The sequence below is a fragment of the Rutilus rutilus genome (genome assembly GCF_951802725.1).
Source record: "Rutilus rutilus genome assembly, chromosome: 10".
NCBI classification, from domain to species: Eukaryota; Metazoa; Chordata; class Actinopteri; order Cypriniformes; family Leuciscidae; genus Rutilus; species Rutilus rutilus.
Window position 1 is genome coordinate 6,275,601 of NC_140215.1, and position 18,386 is coordinate 6,293,986.

At 36.7% G+C, this 18,386-nt stretch overlaps 1 protein-coding gene across 4 annotated transcripts in view; it reads left to right on the forward strand.

Moving 5' to 3' along the window:
• Positions 1-18,386, forward strand: part of hdac4 (histone deacetylase 4) — a 204,453-nt gene that overhangs the window by 156,435 nt on the left and 29,632 nt on the right. For all 4 annotated transcript variants that reach the window (XM_084421602.1, XM_084421603.1, XM_084421605.1 and 1 more), the window contains 6 exons: positions 2,715-2,817; positions 5,459-5,505; positions 12,135-12,242; positions 13,945-14,000; positions 15,655-15,742; positions 17,108-17,227. In XM_084421602.1, the coding sequence (XP_084277728.1) occupies positions 2,715-2,817; positions 5,459-5,505; positions 12,135-12,242; positions 13,945-14,000; positions 15,655-15,742; positions 17,108-17,227 (522 nt within the window). The remainder of the gene's footprint in view (positions 1-2,714; positions 2,818-5,458; positions 5,506-12,134; positions 12,243-13,944; positions 14,001-15,654; positions 15,743-17,107; positions 17,228-18,386) is intronic.

Below are 18,386 nucleotides of genomic sequence, written 5' to 3' on the forward strand. Positions count from 1 at the left end.
CAGTGTTCGGTGTAATGCATTATTAAGTAATAATTACTGTAATTGAATTAGTTTTCCCTTGAAAAAGTACAGTAAGGGATTACTTTTAATTTTTCTTTAATTGAATTAGTTACTTCTGATGTAATTGCACTAAATACAGTATATATCTACGTCAGTACTGTATTCAAAATTTAACGTCTAAAGAAAAAAAAGTAGATTTATAATGTAAATTAAGTTTAATTGCTTTGGTCAGTTCAATAATAAATTATGCAATTTTTTTTTTTTTTTTTAAGAATTAAAGAGGCAGGTAGAGGTTGATATGTGATTTTGAAAATAATGATTAATAAGTAATGCAATTCTTTGTAGAGAGAGTAATTAGTACAGTAATCTAATTACACAGCTGAAGATGTAATCATTAACTAGCAATTAATTACTTTTTTAGAGTAACTTACCCAACGCTGCATGTAACAATGTAAAAGACTTAACTGCCACTTTTGTTTAATATAATGCATCCTTGCTGAATAAAAGTATTACTTCCATTAAAATAAAAACTTTTGAACGATTGTGTATTTCTTCATTTAATTCTAAATCACTTAGTTTATCACTTTTTTTGTGTGTGTGTGTGGGCCCACACAAAACTCCACACGGTTTGTTTACTAAATACAGTACAGTATGCTTTGAGCTATAAATAACATGATTTTACTCCCTTTCCCACATTTTCCCCCTGCAAGTTAGCGCAGAAAAGCAGTGTGTGCTTGCTTATCTCTGCCTCCACCTGCTGAGGGCAATTCCTGAGCTCTCTCCTCATCATCTGGAGTCCTGATCGCTGGTGCCTAATGGCTCTCGCTGGATCTAATCTCTCCTGCCACGCTGGCTCCATTGCGTCAGGCCTGTTCGAGGCAGTCGCATAGCTGCAGTCTCTGTTTTCCTCCAAACAAACAAGTAAACAAGCACCACAATGGCACGGCCGCGCGTCTGCTCTCTCGCCTACATTCGCTCCTTGGTGGGGATGTTTATTGTTCTGGGAGATGGAAACAGTGAATTGGGCCTCAATTAAAGGCAGTCATGACTCTAATACCCCCTAATCTACAGCAGGGGGGCCCTTAAAGAGTGTAGGGTTGTTTTAAGCTGCCGCCAGCCAGCACCGGGCCCCCGCGGGCCCCTCTTTAACTGCACATGCTGTTAAATCCGAGAGGTAGTACGTCCTGTTGCAGGTGTCACCTCGGCAGAACCCTCCCCAGAGCGCTTCCACAGGTGGGCAGGTCCGCCTCCCTCTCGGATGGCCGGAGCTATTAAACGAGGGAAAAGCAGCTCCGAGGGCCGGTGGCTTTGTTCTACAGGCATGTGGGGCCCAGTTTGGAGTGGGAGGTGGACAGCGGGCCTGTTTCAGCTCTGCTATGACAGCTAAAGACTTTAGTCGGCGTATAGAGTTTTGCAGGGATGATGTATTTTTGCAGGCCATCCCGGAGTTAGCGTCACCCTGGTTCCCTCGACAAAAACCCAATAGGATTTTTCCATTGGATTTTTGCAGAAAAGAGGCTCTGTGACAACTTATGATTCTTACACATTTTGTTCATCATGATAATCTTCACAATTTAACACAACTGTGAAGCGTAAATACAATCGCCGTTAAACGAACTACACGGCGGTCGCATGACCTCAATGTCTTCCGACAACTCTTTCAGTCTTTGTTTAAAAACGTTTTCCCTGAAAGTTCAAGTTATAATTGTTAATTATAAACACAACAAGGTTGTGAAAGCGGCTGATTATATTATGTCAAAGCCACTGGAAGGCAAGCCCGCAACCTTTAGCCAAAAAAGCATAACGGCTAATGCTAACGCTTCGGCTTTGTCGGTACGCAGGGAAGGAGACAAGAGGCCGTTTTTTTTGAGTGGATAATACACATATGAACAAACATAGAATGTGTAGTGCACAATTTCACAGCCTTTTTAAATAAAACGGAAGAAATCTGAACCAAAACCAAAGATAAACACAGAATGTGTAGTGCAAAGATATTCCATAGCCTTTCGACGTATGAGAGAAAAAAATAACTCTTTTCTTGTTACATATACTACTCATCGGTTGTTGTTTAGAAAAAGTATTTGTCCTCTGAATAAGTGCACATGATAATGCGTTTTATAAAAATCCATATTTTTGGACAGAATCGTCTTGTGTAATGTAAACTCAAAGCATTTGCGACCTGTTAAAATGTGTTTTAATTTCATAAAATAATTTAAACCGTTAAAATCAGAATTTTGAGGCTCTAAAAATGTAAACGGTAGCTTAAACAGTATAGAATAGTGCTTGCAACACAATGGTCATGGGTCCGATTCCCAGGAATTGAATTGAAAACATGTGTAGCTTGAATGCAATGCAAGTCACTTCTGCCAAATGCATAAATGCAGTTCAGTTTAGATGGTTTGTATGGCAGTTTGTATCTTTTGTTTATGACCAACGTTTATCTGGGTAAGATGAATGTACCGTTTGGCAAACAATCTTACCGACCCTAAACTGTTGAAAGTTCAATTTAAGAACATGAAATAAACACAAAATTGTTGTATTTCAATAGTAACAAAATTCACAAAAAAGTTGCATTAAAATCTGAAGAAAATACTATATTTCAGCAGATTAATTTCAGTATGTTTGTTTCATGTCGCTACTAGTGTAACAGATAGAACCATCATCCATGTCAAATGAAATACTCAGATCTTAACTCTATGGTTGATTTTTTGCAGTGTATTCGAGGCAGGAAAGCCACTCTGGAGGAGCTACAGACGGTCCACTCTGAAGCCCATGTGCTGCTTTATGGAACCAACCCACTCAGACAAAAACTGGACAGTAAGAGAACACACACACACCTGACTACACCACAGGCTGAATCTGAATGAGTTTTGTGAATGAGCGCATTGTTGTATCTGCGACAGTTGGAGCCTCCGATGGCCTTCTCAGTTATTAGCCCGTGAAGCACTGCGTCTGGACTTCTGCAATTATCCACATTATTTACGCTCCTGCAGCCAGATCCGCCTTACAGCATGTTTCCTAAATGCTGCAATTGGTTTCATTTCTTTTTTTGGCCCGTTGTTGTTCCCTCCCCGTGTTGTTCGCCCCTGTCAGCTCACTCTCCGCTTTCATCAGTCACGGCCTTGATCTGAGTCTGCCCCTGAGCTGTCCGTCAGGGCCGTCACCTCTCTGCCAATAACAACCACACATGCAGTTTTCCATGACTTCAGCTCCGGCCCCCTCGCGCAGCGATCACACGCATGCTTAAACGACATGCCCGCTTACACACACACACACACGCGTGCACACGCATGGATATTTCACACTCGTCGGGCACAGAGACGACATCGCAGTTTAGACTTTTTCACAGTTTCCGTCTCTACAATCTGATTAACAGACTTTTGATGTTAGTTGCTACAATGTGTTGCTTTAGAAGCACAGTTGATTTGAAAAATAGGGCAATTTTAATCAATAGGTGCTTTGCCTCATTGAGAAATGTTGGATTATTGCATGTGTGTTTGTGCACTAATAAGTAGGGATGGTCAATGTGGTCATTTTGAGTACTTGCAGTTGGTGGTCCATCTGTGCAGATTTTTTATTGTTGGTCTATGTGCGTCAAAGGGACGTCTTTAGATATTGCATTGCATCTCAGTTTACTAATGGCGTTTTCTTGCACAACATATTTTTAAGAAATATTTCTGCGTCCCAATTCGCATACTATCCGTCCTAAATACTATTGGAAATTAGATTTGGTGTGTCCCATATCATAGTATGTTGAAATGAGTATCCCAAAGATCTGAGGTGCAGATCCGTGCACACTCTACATCTAATATATTGCCCACAACCCATTGCGCGTTGAACGAGGATTCGATTAGAAATACAAACATGAATAAAAAAATGTTCGAAAAACTACAAACATGGCGGATGGTTTAGATAAAGCGGTTTGAGTGATTAAAAATCAGTATCTAACCTGACGAAAAGATGTTTATTCAGTTTTATCCACATTATATTTCATCTGCAACAGCGTTGTGAATTTTGATACGTTTGAAACATAATGATACGTTTGGTCATTAACTTTTAAATGCAGCATTATGCAAATTGCAAACATATGACTGGCAGATCAACGTGCTACTATATTTCTCTCCGAAACAGTGGGAAATTAAATTAAATTGAACGTGGAGGATTTGAGCTATGACAAGATGATTGACAGGGCAGTTTATTCGGTGACGGGGTGCATGTTACAAAGCAACAGAGCTATCCGTTAAAGACGCGGTTATGGCGAAGTAGTGTGTCCCAAAGCTTGTCTACTCTTCTGAGGTGTTTGGTGTTTTTAGCCCCCAACGGCGCCTTCCAGGCAGCGAGGGGATGGGTAGGTTTAAGGTTGAGGTTAGGGTTAGCTGCCTGGAAGGAGCCATTGGGGGCTAAAAACACCATCGAGCCTCTTCTGATACACACTCAGAAGTATTTTTCTTTTAATTCAGTAACCAATCTGATGGATTTACTGAGTTCATGTAGTGAAATATGCGTCAGACTGATTCAATCCGAACGGTTTGTGTGTCTTTTTGATCAATTCATGAAAAGAACCGGCTCACAAGAGTCATTGGTTGGTTCATGAATTAGATCTTATTGGTTGCACTACTGTATACGTTTTTGGTTCGCTAAAAATAGTGGGCTCGTAAGAGTCATTTGTTTGTGAATCAAACTACGGTGGTGTTTTTGATCATTTTTAAAAGAATCATCTCATAAGAGTCATTTGTTTGTGAATCAAATGACATTGTTTGCACTATGTTTTCGATTTCATTTAAAAGAGCTGGCTCACAAGAGTCATTGGTTTATGAATCAAATGAGACGGGTTGCACTATTTTTTTGGTTTCACTAAAAAGAACCGGCTTATAAGAGTCATTCGTTTTTTTAATCAAATGACACTGGTTTCACTCTATGTTTTTGATTCACTAAAAAGAACCAGCTCATAAGATTCATTAGTTTGTGAATCGGATGACATCGGTTGCACTGTATGTTTTTAAATTCACCTAAAAGAATCAGCGCATGAGAATCCATTAGTTCATAAATCAAATGGCACTGGTTGCACCATGTTTTTAATTCACTACAAAGAGCTCATAAGTATCATACATGAATCAAACTACACTAGTCATGCTCTATGTTTGTGCAGCCAGCAAAACAAATATATCTTGTGTTGACATCATTTTTGCCTTATCAAACTGCAAGTTAACAACCAAAAAATTAGCTCTTTCACCGTGGTGCTCCAGATTCAGCTGAAAAAATAAATAAATAAATAATTCTGGCCTGAAATAACTCATGTACAGTACACACATCTTGATATTCATGTGAAGAAGATGATTACATAGATCAGTGATTTTGTGGAGCTCACACAACTCTCTCTCTCTCTCTCTCTCTCTCTCTCTCTCTCTCTCTCTCTCTCTCTCTCTCTCTCTCTCTCTCTCTCTCTCTCTCTCTCTAGGTTCAGTGACACCCATGTTCGTGAGACTGCCGTGCGGAGGAATCGGGGTGAGTTTCTCTTTCTTTCCCGTGTGTAAATAACAGCCCTGTTTGTTCTCCCTCCCCTGAACTCCAGCGGCAACAAAAACTGTTGCTCTCCTTTCTGCAGAGCGGGTAATTGTGTCCAGATGTTTTCTATAAACAAGCTGTGTGTGTATTCTCTGATGATGATGAATGAATGGATAGACTTGTTCTTCAGTGCTGAGTGGACAGTGTCAGCCACACTCTTTCACAGCTCTGGAACAGGAAGTACTCATCCTCACTTCTCTCATTCTACTCATACCCTCCCCTCCTGGATTAGGTCAATGATTCAGATGGACCATGAATGGTTTCTTGTAATGAATGGAGAGATGGTTCAGTCATTCATGTGATTGTGTGTTGTTGTTGATATATTCATACGTCAAAGGGAAATTATTCTTTTCTCTTAGCCCGTTGCAACTATAGGACCTAATCATAACTATTTAGGATAATATGATCATTCAATTTACATTGCATTCAAAATATGCATTTTGTTAGTTCATGCATTCCCTGGGATTTGAACCCATCGCTTTGCTGTAGCATGCTCTATTGTTTGAGCTACAAGGATACTGTGTTAATTTTACCATGTAATTAAGGACATTTTAAAAGAAGATAAAAAATATGTGAAATATGCATTTAATATGCATGTATTATGTTGTGTGAGCGCTTCTAACAAACTCATGAAGTGCAATGATCGTGACTCGCTTTGAAGCCGCTGTTGCTTATAAGTGCACTAGACTTTGTTTAAATATTGAACTAGTTTCATATATTTTTAGCTGCTATACAAATCTAATGATGCAAAATGTCATAGAAGAGGAAGCGCATATTGGATCAAAAGACAATTTAATCGGATCACCTGGAAACGACACTTGAAAGTGATCAAAATAAAACAGAAATATTTTACTGTTACAGTACATAATAAAACTCTTATTTTTATTAAATAATAATAATCAAAATGATAAAACTATATGCCTATTTATTATATCAAATGGTTTTCACAAAAATATTAAGCAGCACAACTGTTTTCAACATTGATAATAATCAGAAATGTTTCTTGAGCAGCAAATAATCATATTAGAATGATTTCTGAAGGATCATGTGACACTGAAGACTGGAGTAATGATGCTGAAGATTCAGCTTTGCATCACAGGGATAAATTACATTTTCAAATATATTTTAATATAAAACACATCTTTTAAATTGTAATAATATTTCACAATATTACTGTTTTTACTGTATTTCCTGTAAGAAACTTCAAACATTTGAATGGTAGTTTGTGTGTATACATTACCTGTCAAAAGTATGGAAACATTAAAAAAATATATGTTTTTGAAAGTATTCTCTTACAGTATGTTCACCAAGGCTGCATTTATTTGATCAAAAATACAGTAAAAACAGTAATATTCTGAAATATTATTACATTTCAAAATAACTGCTTTCTGTTTGAAGACTGGAGTAATGATGCTGAAAATTCAGCTTTGCCATCACAGGAATAAATTACATTTTAAAATATATTCAAATAGAAAACAATTAGTTTAAATTGTAATAATATTTCACAATATTACTGTTTTTACTGTATTCGTTATTAAATAAATGCAGCCTTGGCGAGCATAAGAGACTTCTTTGAAAAACATAAAATTGTAATATCTCCAAACTTTGTGTGTGTGTGTGTGTGTGTGTGTGTGTGTGTGTGTGTGTGTGTGTGTGTGTGTGTGTGTAATGGAGGGTCCTCAGGCAGGGCTGTTGAGGGGGGCGGAGCGGGGGGTTCTGATAAATGGCAGGCGGTCCCGTCTGGCTGAAGTCACAGTCTTTGAGCTGAATGGTGAGAAACAGAAGGGCTCTGGACTCTTTTATGGAAATGGAACAAAATTGTTGTCTTCCTGCATCTCTAGAGCAAAAATTAGCCTGTCAGGGTGAAGATAAACTGTGCTTGTTCATTCCAACACGCTCCCCAGGCCTGCCTGAGACCTGCCTTTACACCACGGGTCACGCTGCGGCGGGCTCCTGGGGCTGAAGCCTGAAGTGTTTAGATGTCTTTCACCAAGTTTTTTGTTTGTTCGTTTGCTTTAAACTACATAAATAGTGTTAAATGCGCACTAAGGCTTAGTGGTTTTAAAGCTGCAGTCCGTAGGTTTTTTGGGTTAAAAATTATCCAAAATACATTTTTGAGCAAGTACATAACCAGTCAGTGTTCAAACCTATCTGCTTGCCTTAGCTCGATTCAAAACGGTAAGCTTGTAATAATGTTTTTAATTCCAGTGGTACTGGTGGATTTCCGTGGGAAATTCGAGCATGTCTTTGCATCATTACGTCACATCTGTACACATAAAGAAGGTGTTTCGGCTAGTAGGCTATATTGCGTGTGAGGATGTTGGAGGTGGAGATTTATAGCCTTTTCTCACAGCACTTGATATCATTAAACTTATCAATTTGATGGCGAATCCAGAAAGGTTCAAACGACAATCACCAGTGACAACTGGAGTTTCACCCGTTGTAAAATGCAAAAGACTTCGGACTGCAACCGGGCCCATGCGAAAACAAGGATAAATATCGGAAGGGCATTAAAGGTAGTCACGCAATGCTGATGTTGTTAACATGAACAATTTGAGAACAAAGTATAATTTGCACGGTTTGACATGATATGATAAGCGATCATTAGATTTAATCGGCATGATTTACTGCAATGCTTTTTTCCCCTTAGTTGGTCAGAACAAAAGTGGATGTTTACTTACTTGTTCAGACGACATTTTCCGGTGAAAATTCTTATGTTGGTCATACTTCCAAAAAGTAGAATCAGTGATAGCGAATGACAGTATCCACACCACCAGCGCGTTGATTGACAGCCGCACATTCTCCTCAAAACATTGGATTCATCCGCGCTGTGCCGTGCCGAGGCACAACGCACGTAAAGTTGATAATTCCACGAATAACTGCAATTGCAGATTTAGAACAGAGATGGCGACGAAGAGGGAAAACTGCGGACTGCAGCTTTAATTTGAACGCTAATAATATTGAAAGATTCACTTCATAAAAATGACTCTTCTCTGTTTTTTTTTGTATTATTTATTTTCATTATTATTTGTTTGAAAGTGTTTCATAGTGGCTCTGTTCCTAAACTTAATGAGCTGCTAATGTAGGCAGTATTTTAAGGCATCATAGTTGCACTCCAGACTCAAAGAATATCCTGGAATGACCCTAGAAGTCACGTCTATAGTTCACATCCTTTTGCTCTCTCGCTCTCGTTTATTTCTACACTCTATTCCTTCATCATGCACTCTTGCTCTCTTTCAATAGCTCGCTCTCTCTCAGTTCCCTAGCTTTCTCTCACTGTTCCCTGAATCAAATTATTATTCTTTTTTTCGTTCGTTCGTTCGTTTTAAAATGCACAACAGGCTCGTAATTCGTGACAAAGTCGTTCTTGGCGGAGCTTGAAAAGACCGGAGGTTTTTTACGTTGCCCTTGAGCGCTCATGCCATTGAAAAGCTGAATTCATAAATGGATGGAGGATATGTGCGCTGAGAGGGAAACCCAGGGTTGGTAAACCCCTTCTGAGCGCCTCAGCGGTTCTCCAGATTTCTCACTTCCTTCTCGTCGTTGTTTCATTAAGTGCTTATTTCAGCCCTCTCCTCCTCATGCTGTTGCAGAGACGCAGACTGTCCTAATATTCCTTCCTCTAAGAAGTTTCCAGCACTTTAACAGAAATGACTTCAGTGGTCGCAGGTTTATTGGAAAGCCATACTGGAAGTAGAGCGTGATGATGGCGTGGAAGAGAAAGATGTTTTATTGGCTGTCTGTTAGAGATGTTCAAGACAAGACAAGATTTTGTAATTTGCACAATTTTTCACCATTTCAAACGCATCTCTTTTACTAGTTCAAATACATTGTATGGTTAAATATATATATATATATATATATATATATAATTTTTTTTATTTTTTTATTAATTTTTTTATTTTTATTATATCATTAAGCTATTTTTCTGTACAATGCACATTGGATTACAGAAAGACAAAAGGTAAAAACTGTTTTTCTCCCTTTTATTTAAAAGTTAGGTAAATATATATATATATATATATATATATATATATATATATATATATATTTGTAATATTAAATCATTTAAATTAATTTTATTTATTTAAATAGTATTTTTTGTATATCATATATTATAGTAAATTATTATTATTAAAGAATTTATAATAAAAAAATATATAATTTTATTATTTAAAATAATCATTTTATATCATTTTAAATATAAAAAACAGCAACTAAAATATGAACCAGACACTTTTTTGTAATATTGGATACTGTTTTTATTTAAACAGTATTTTTATATATTATAGTAAATTATTATAATAAAATAATTATAATTAAATTTGTATAATTGTATCATTTAAAATCATAATTTTAAATGTAAAAAAACTGCTAAATTTTTTTTATAAAAATAAAACAGACACTAGATATTTGTTTTCTGAACAAATACACATTGGACTACAGAAAACCAGAGTAAAAAATATTTAAAAAAAATAATATTTTATTGTATTTTAACATTTATTTTATATTACATTTATTTTAATCTATAAGTTATTGTTATAATTTATAATATATAATTTATTTATTTGATTTTATATGTATTATTATTAAATATATATTAAAAAACAATAATTTATCATTTTATTTAAAATAATATTTGTGTATAATTTTGTATGTAAAAAAACAGCAACAAAATAATATTTAAAATATAAAAAAATATTTTTTTTTTATGTTTTCTGAACAAAATATGAGCAATAGAAGAGATATTGTGGTTATGGTGGTTGATTAATGGCTCAAGTTTTTTATGATATTCTGGTCTCTCTCTATATATATATGGATTCCAGGGCCCGGTTGCATAAACTGCTAAGGCTAGTCTTACAAGTTAGTCATCACATTTTTTTTTCTTTAAGGCTGTTCATAACTCTAAGTCAGTTACATAAAAAGTTATATCGGTCTCATCTGAATCAGAAAAGTAAGACTGATTACCCATTGGTTAACTTATTGTTGGTCAAACTAGTTCTTAAGACAAAGTCTTAACATAGTGGCTAAGTGTCTGCGACTGTCCCCAAGTCTCATTCATGCCGAAGTTTTGTTCCCTATCCCCATTTACGAGCAATAGTAGTAGTGATGCTTGTCATAAGCTAAACACTATTAATTAATAATGGCACTTCTTGTCAAACTCTCAGTGTGAGAGATGTTATTCTGCACTTCGAGCACCTGTTGATCTGGAGAGCCAGTAGTTTACACCTCATGAATTATTCCCTGTTTTACCCATGACCCCATTTAAGTGCACTGTGCTTAAGGATTAGTGTGTGTGTTCCTGTGTATGTGTGTGTGTTCATTTGTGCAGTAATTGCAGGCTGTAGGGCAGACGTGTGTGAGCATAATCAGTAGTGCCTGATGAATGGCTGTTTTCTGTCTCTAAGCATTCTGGGAATGCCCCCCTTCCCGAGCCAGGTCTCTCCTGCCACTGTTTGCCTTCATGTCACAGAATAAACTTGCGTTCTCTTAGCCTGTCTGCCCTAAACTCCCAGCATGCCCGTGTCCTTTGGGTTGTTCATTAGGTGTCACACAGGTCTCTGTCTTCTTTGTGACCATGTTGTTGGTTTGTGTGTAAATCTCGGTGTGGCGTTTTCTCTTTCTGCTTGCTGGGCAATCAAGCATCTCTGTGAGAATGGGAATGGTACATAAGAGGATGTTTGGGAACGGTTGGGTGTTCGGGCCTCGTGTGTATGAAGCCTCTCTGGCTCTGTTTGCTGTCCGCTTGAGTAAACGTCTCACTTCTGTCCTGTGTAGTCTGTCAGCAGTGAGAAAACACTGCTTTCATCGTATGCATGGGTTCTTGAGGAGAGACATCTTATAGAACTGCTGAGTATTGTTCGCTAAATTAGGATGCCATACCATTTTCATTATTTATCATTTCATTGACTAGAAATTGCTGTTTGTGATACATTTAAGTGCACTACAACAGGGCTAACTAAAATGGGACTAATGATTTGTGGGTAGCAAAGTATGAATTGTCATGAAACGATAACTATTAATAACATCAAATGCACCAAACTATTTTTATCGTTTGTTTTTAGATTTAATGTTGTTAAACATTTTATACATATATATATTATTAATTTTTTAATATATATATATAATATATAATTTTTTTAATTAGTTTTTTTTTTCCCTTTTTGTCAACCATTTTATTTTATTTTAACTTATATAGTTTTGATATTTAATATATTTAATCACATTATATATTTTTTATAAAAAAATAAAAAACATTCAAATACAAGAATGTATTGGATAAAAGATACAAAAGATATATAAATCATATCAGTTGGCCTAATTAGTGTAGTAAACACAGATCACTTTTTATTATAATGTTTTTATGTACACTACAATTTTTATAAATTTTAATGCTTTTATTTATATATATATATGTGTGTGTGTGTGTGTGTGTGTGTGTGTGTGTGTGTGTGTGTGTATGTGTGTGTCTTTAATTTATGTTTAATTTTTATTAACTTGATAGCATTCCCAGTATTGGATCATCTCCACCCTAAATGCAACAGACATGTGTTTGTGTGTGTCAACAGGTTGACAGTGACACTATCTGGAATGAAGTTCACTCGTCCAGTGCTGCTCGTCTGGCTGTGGGCTCTGTAGTGGATCTGGTCTTCAAGGTGGCTTCGGGAGAGTTGAGGGTAAGACTGACACTCTCTCGCACACTTGATGGTCACAGATGCATGTTTAATGCACTTCCAGTCAGTATTTAGAGGCTGAATTATGCGTTTCACAAATGATTTCCCCTCAGCTCCCGCCCACCCGAAATAACAGCATAACACACTGAAATCTCAGCATAACACACTCAAAAATGACATGGCTCAAAACCATGCCTCAGCATGCCCAGAAAAACACTATACACCTACATAATGCACTAGCTTTTTTTTCTCTGTTTCCCACTCTATCTCTGCATAAAATAATATCCTCTGTATTGAGGAAGGATAATAAAATCAGGCAGCTGCAGGCGGCCCAGTGTGTGAAACCTGAGGTAAAGTAGTATCACACACTGGCAGACTTAAAGTCCTCTTGCTCTCAATAGCCACGCGGTGACACCCAGCCACATAGTAGCATCCACTGAGCTTTATTGTCCATCAGCCTGAATGGAAAAGACATTATCTGTGAGGAGTCAAGGAGAGACGGGACAGAAAGTCTGAGTGGCGTTTCCCAAAGTCACTTTGGAATTATGTTTTTGTAAATGAACCCACATTCATTAGCATACCTCCGTTATACTGTGTCCAAAGCCAGACGCAATGCAACAAGTTCCAGTGTTGAGTCCTCACTGAATGTGAACCACTGCATCAAATGACAAAATAACAGCTAATCTAAAAATTATTACTGTCCGCCAAAACAACTGTCATTGTGATGATAGCTACTTAAAAAATGCTACAATAAATTAGAACTGAATAATAAAGTGAAATCTTGAAATATGACTTTTTTTTATCTTGTTTATTCTTTTTTTTTTTTTTTTGTATAACAAATACAGTAATGTAAGATTAAACTAAATAAATTAAACTTTATTTCATCAAACTCCCAGTTAAAAACAACTCAATAATTATTTTGAAATATTGATTTGTATTATTGTTAATTTATTGTTTTTAAATTATATTTCTAATAAAATTATACACTCATTAATTAGTTTAACAATCTAGTTGTGTCCCAAATGATGCACTTTACACTATGAACTTATGCACTATGTACTCAATTTTGTAGTGTATGAATGTTATAAGTTGTTTTGTCATTCAACATCATAATGCATGAAGTGTCAAACATTCCACAATTGTTTTTTTTGTTTGTTTTTTTTGGTAAATTAAAGGGATAGTTCACCCAAAAAATTCCAAACGGAAAAAGTACACTTTAAATACCCGGATGATGCACTTAAAGGGATAGTTTACCCCAAAATGAAAATTCTGTCATAATTTACTCACCCTCATGTTGTTCCAAACCAAACAGGTGATGGGCCCCATTGACTTCCATAGGTTTTTTTTATTTTTTTTATTCATACTATTGAAGTCAATGGGGTCCATCAATTGTCTGGTTACTCATTTTCTTCAAAAATATCTTATTTTTGGTGTTCAGCAGAAGATTGGAACAACTTGAGGGTGAGTAAATGACAGAATTTTAATTTTTGGGTGAACTGTCCCTTTAAGTGCATCATTCGGGTATTTAAAGTTAACTTTTTCTATTTGTGATTCTCAGCGTGAACACACTACTCTCACAATTTATACTACGAAACCGCATAGAATAGTGCATAACCACGCAAATTGGGATGCCCCTGCTGTGTTAAGGTTCTTCTGCATTTCTCACTTCTAAGGTCTCAGACATCGTGTGTGTTTGTGTTCACAGAACGGCTTTGCTGTGGTTCGACCTCCAGGACACCACGCTGAGGAGAGCACTCCCATGTACGTTCTCACTGTATCTCTGTGATCTCAAAATAAACCCCACAGCCGATATCAGCATCCACTTCAAACACACGCACAGCATCATAAATCAGTGTTATACACACTCTCCTCTCACATAAATGAATTCCAGCTCTGCAGTGGATCGCCTGGCCAAGACTGCAGGACTTCCAGCGCTCTCGCTGGCTTCAGTACAGTAATGCAAATTGTCGGTGAGGTGAATTCAGCACAGTAGGCCAGTCTTATCTCCAGACAGACTCACGCCAGTTTTATTTGGAAAGACTAGCATGTGTTGTAAACGGCATTTTTTCAGGAGTACGGTAGACTTTGGTATGTCTTTTCTGGATCCAGGAATTAAAGAGGTTCCTGTAGCTCGACTTTAGTTCGAGTTTTGATTTCCAGGGATCACACAAACTAAAAAAAAAATACATACATTTAAATGTAAAATATTACAGCAAATAATTTTGACATAATGTGTTGATTTTATATTCAATATATAAATGAAAATTGTTAATTAAATATTTCATTAATTCAATTATTATTATTATTAGCTGGGTAGCTGTGGCAAGTTTTGCACACAACTTTGTTACCACTTAAATTGTGACTTGTTTACCGAACTAATTTTCTAAATTTTTACGCATTGTCAAATTCAACCATTCAACCCTGTTACCCAAGATAATGTAAGGAACAATAATGATAAAATAATAATAATGATTCTTTCATTTATGGGCTAATTATGTTTCAGTATATCAGTATCTACAAACTAACATTTTGTCCCAAAATAGCTAGGGTTTTTTTTTTTTTTTTTTTTTTTTCTACTTCATTTTGATGTTTTGTTTATATTAGTAGAAAATAATAATCACAGAAAAAAAACTATTTAGACATTCCTCAAATTGTGGTAGCAAAGTTTAAAGAAAAAAATGCACAACTCACATAAAGTGACCATTAGTTTGCCCTCAACATTGTCATTCAACATTTAGTGCTTCCTTTTACTGACCAAACCCTGAAACATGATTACATGATTCATTTTGTAAGAGTTTCAGCCCCATACTTTGTACTTTATTCATAAAAAGTGCCATTTATTCCCGATCTGGCATACTTCTGACTGTTTTGAGATGTTTGGGTACACGATGTTCTCACTGTTAAGCTCAGGCAACTTGGATGCAATTTTAATTATCTTGAAGCTTGATGGTTTGTGCAAATGAATGTCAGGTATCGTTAATGTGGGACTAAATTCCCTCAAATTGATGAGTTTTGCTGCTCTAAAAGGCTCAAGGATCACAGCCGCTCCTCCCATCTTTATTCCCAGTGCGTCTCCCTCATTACAGAAAGGTTAAATTAAACGAGTGTTCCTCAGTCTCTATGGTGAAAGGTTAAATAAAAGGATTGTTCCATCAATGCCGTGTTTGGGGAGTCGACTGAGGTTTGGTGCCTCTGCCGTGGGCCGCGGGCCAGGCCCTGTTCTTACGCTCTGATGTCAGGCCAGGACGCAGTGGGTGAATCGTGTCATTAGCGAAATGAGACAATCCATCAGGCCAGGAGGTCCACTTCAGAAACGCACACGATCACAAGATCACACACACCAGCTGACTTCCCTGGTTCTGTGTTCTCTCTCACGTGCAGTTTTTTTTGCTTTTGTTTTTGACACGAAAAACAGGGGATTTTGCTATTTCAACTCGGTCGCCATTGCAGCCAAACTCCTACAGCAGAGACTCAACGTCAGTAAGATTCTCATTGTTGACTGGGTAAGTGTACGCTCAATCAGATTGGATGTATTTTTGTTTTATTCCATGAATTCATATGTTCTTTCTTCATAAATATCTTTTTCCTATTTCTTTGTCACTAGAGTCACCAAACTGAATTACACAAATAGTTAACATTTTTAAACTGATATCCGGACACGTACGGTAACTGGCGCCGTTGAGGCATATACCATTTAAAAAATTACACACATTTTTTTCAGTAAATGTGCATGGGCAACAGTTGTCTTTTCTGCTAACATAACCAGTGCCATGAAAGTGGAGGAAAAAAAGTTATGTATAATTTTAATATTTAATATTAAATATTTCAATATTTTACTATAAATTATATATGTATATATATATATAGAGAGAGAGAGAGAGAGAGAGAGAGAGAGAATATGTAAATATGTATGTAAAGGAATAGTTCAAATAAAAATGAAAATTATCCCATAATTGCCTCACCCTCAAGCCATCCTATCTGTATACTGTATGACTTTATTCTTTCAGCCGAACACAATCGGAGTTATATCAAATAATATCCTGGATCTTCCTACAGTAGCTTTGTAATGGATTTGAAACTCCAAAAAGCGCATCCATCATAAAAGTACCACACGACTCCAGTGAGTTCATAAATGCCTTCTGAAATTGACGAACGCAGATGCAAAACAAAACACTTGTCGCGAATTAGAAGTCTAAAACGAGAAGTTTTAAAGAAAAATGTCAGAGGATTTCGATAAGAGAAGAAGAGCTTGAGTTTTCATACATCGGGTCAGAGGTCAAATTTTTTTTAATTTAATAAATTAAATATTTATAATGCTAACATAACCAGTGGCAAAATACATGTTTAGATGTATTTTTATATATTTTATAAATATTTAATAAACTGCCTTTATATATATATATATATATATATATATATATATATTAAAAACTCTGCGAGTTTATGGTATGCGGGACAGTCTCTGTCTCATCCTGGGCCAGCGGTAGCTTAAAATGACAAGTGGCGTCAAGGCAGACTCTGCTGGGGTCATTAGGGTTTCTGGATGCCTTTTAAAATGGCTTTCATTTCCTCGTCTCTGTGACACGGCTCTTCTGACAGACCTGCTGTTTACGGGGAAGCTGACCGTGACATGTTGTGGCAGACATGAAAAGAAATCAACTCTTAAACTGTCCTCCTGCATCACTGACGGCTCAGAATAGATTTTTACACGCGTTTCATTCCAGTGCGAATACACCAGAGTGACGGCATGTCTTTTTAACGGCATCTGATTTTTACATTGCTTAACCAAATGTTGTTGTTTTGAGTAGATTAATGATCACTTTAGGATAGAACAGATGACGTGAATTGTTTGTACTGTTGTGCATTAGGATGTTCACCATGGCAACGGGACTCAACAGGCCTTCTACAGTGATCCGAATGTCCTGTATCTGTCTCTCCATCGCTACGATGATGGGAACTTCTTCCCCGGAAGCGGAGCCCCCGATGAGGTGAGTTTCATGTGCCTTTTTACAGTATTTGATATACACTAATATACGGTCAAAATGCTTTTATGCTTCCCAAGGCTGTATTTATTTGATAAAAAAAAAAAACCTGAACAGAAAAGTCACTTTTGGTCAATTTGATGCTGAATGAAAGTATTATTTTCTCTAAGAAAAAAAATCTTACTGACCACAAACTTTTGAATTGTACTGTATATCACACTATGTATGCATTTCTTTTGAAGCAGCTTAAAAAATACAACTTTTTTCCAGTAAGAGAAACCCTAATTTAACTATAATTTTGATATAAAATCAAAATACAAGGCATACAATGATTCAAAGATACAAAATCAGGTTTAAACCTGAAAATAAACAGTTTTGGGGATTTTGTAAAATATAAAACTGAGAAAACATGGAAAATGTGCTTAATATGCAGCACTGTTTCAAGGTTACTAAGAAAATTTGTGACGTTTATCGTGCGAGTTGTTTGCATAGACGATCAGATGCAGATGCTCTTTGAATAATTCTCAAATCACTCTGGAGAACATGATCAGGAACCGAAGCTGAAAAATTCTGGATGCACTTGGCCGAAAACCCAAAATTATTTTAGGGCAATACGGCTATTGCAAACAGCAACAAATATACGCTACTACATAGAAATGTCATGTTGGCGCGTTATTTGAGCGAGACTTTGCTGTTCCGATAAGCATGAGCGGTACATGAGTGGAGCGTTCGCATAGGCCGTGAGCAGCTGAGCTCCGCACGTGCATAAAGCAGAATATTGAGCAAAGCACCACACGGCGCAGTGATAACGGCTAGAGCGAGAGTGTAACCTGAGCGCTGAACACTGAGGCGCGTGGCAGGGTGCCATATATTTTCAGCCGTTTTCAAATTGCGTTGCCTCCCTAATATATGCACTGTATGGTAAAGACAGTTGTGTTCTTCTTTTTCCCCTTATTTGACTCCAGTTTCTCTCGGTTATAATTAATGCTCATTATCATTAATCCGATAAGTCAGCTCCTGCCTCTGAACTAATGAGGGGATTGAAATTGAATTGACTCAGTTGTACCCCTAAATTCTGGTATTAGTCAAAGTCCATTTGGCTTTCAAATAAGACCTCATTACAGTTTAACTCTGGTCGTAATTGTTGGGATTTGTCCTTCATTGG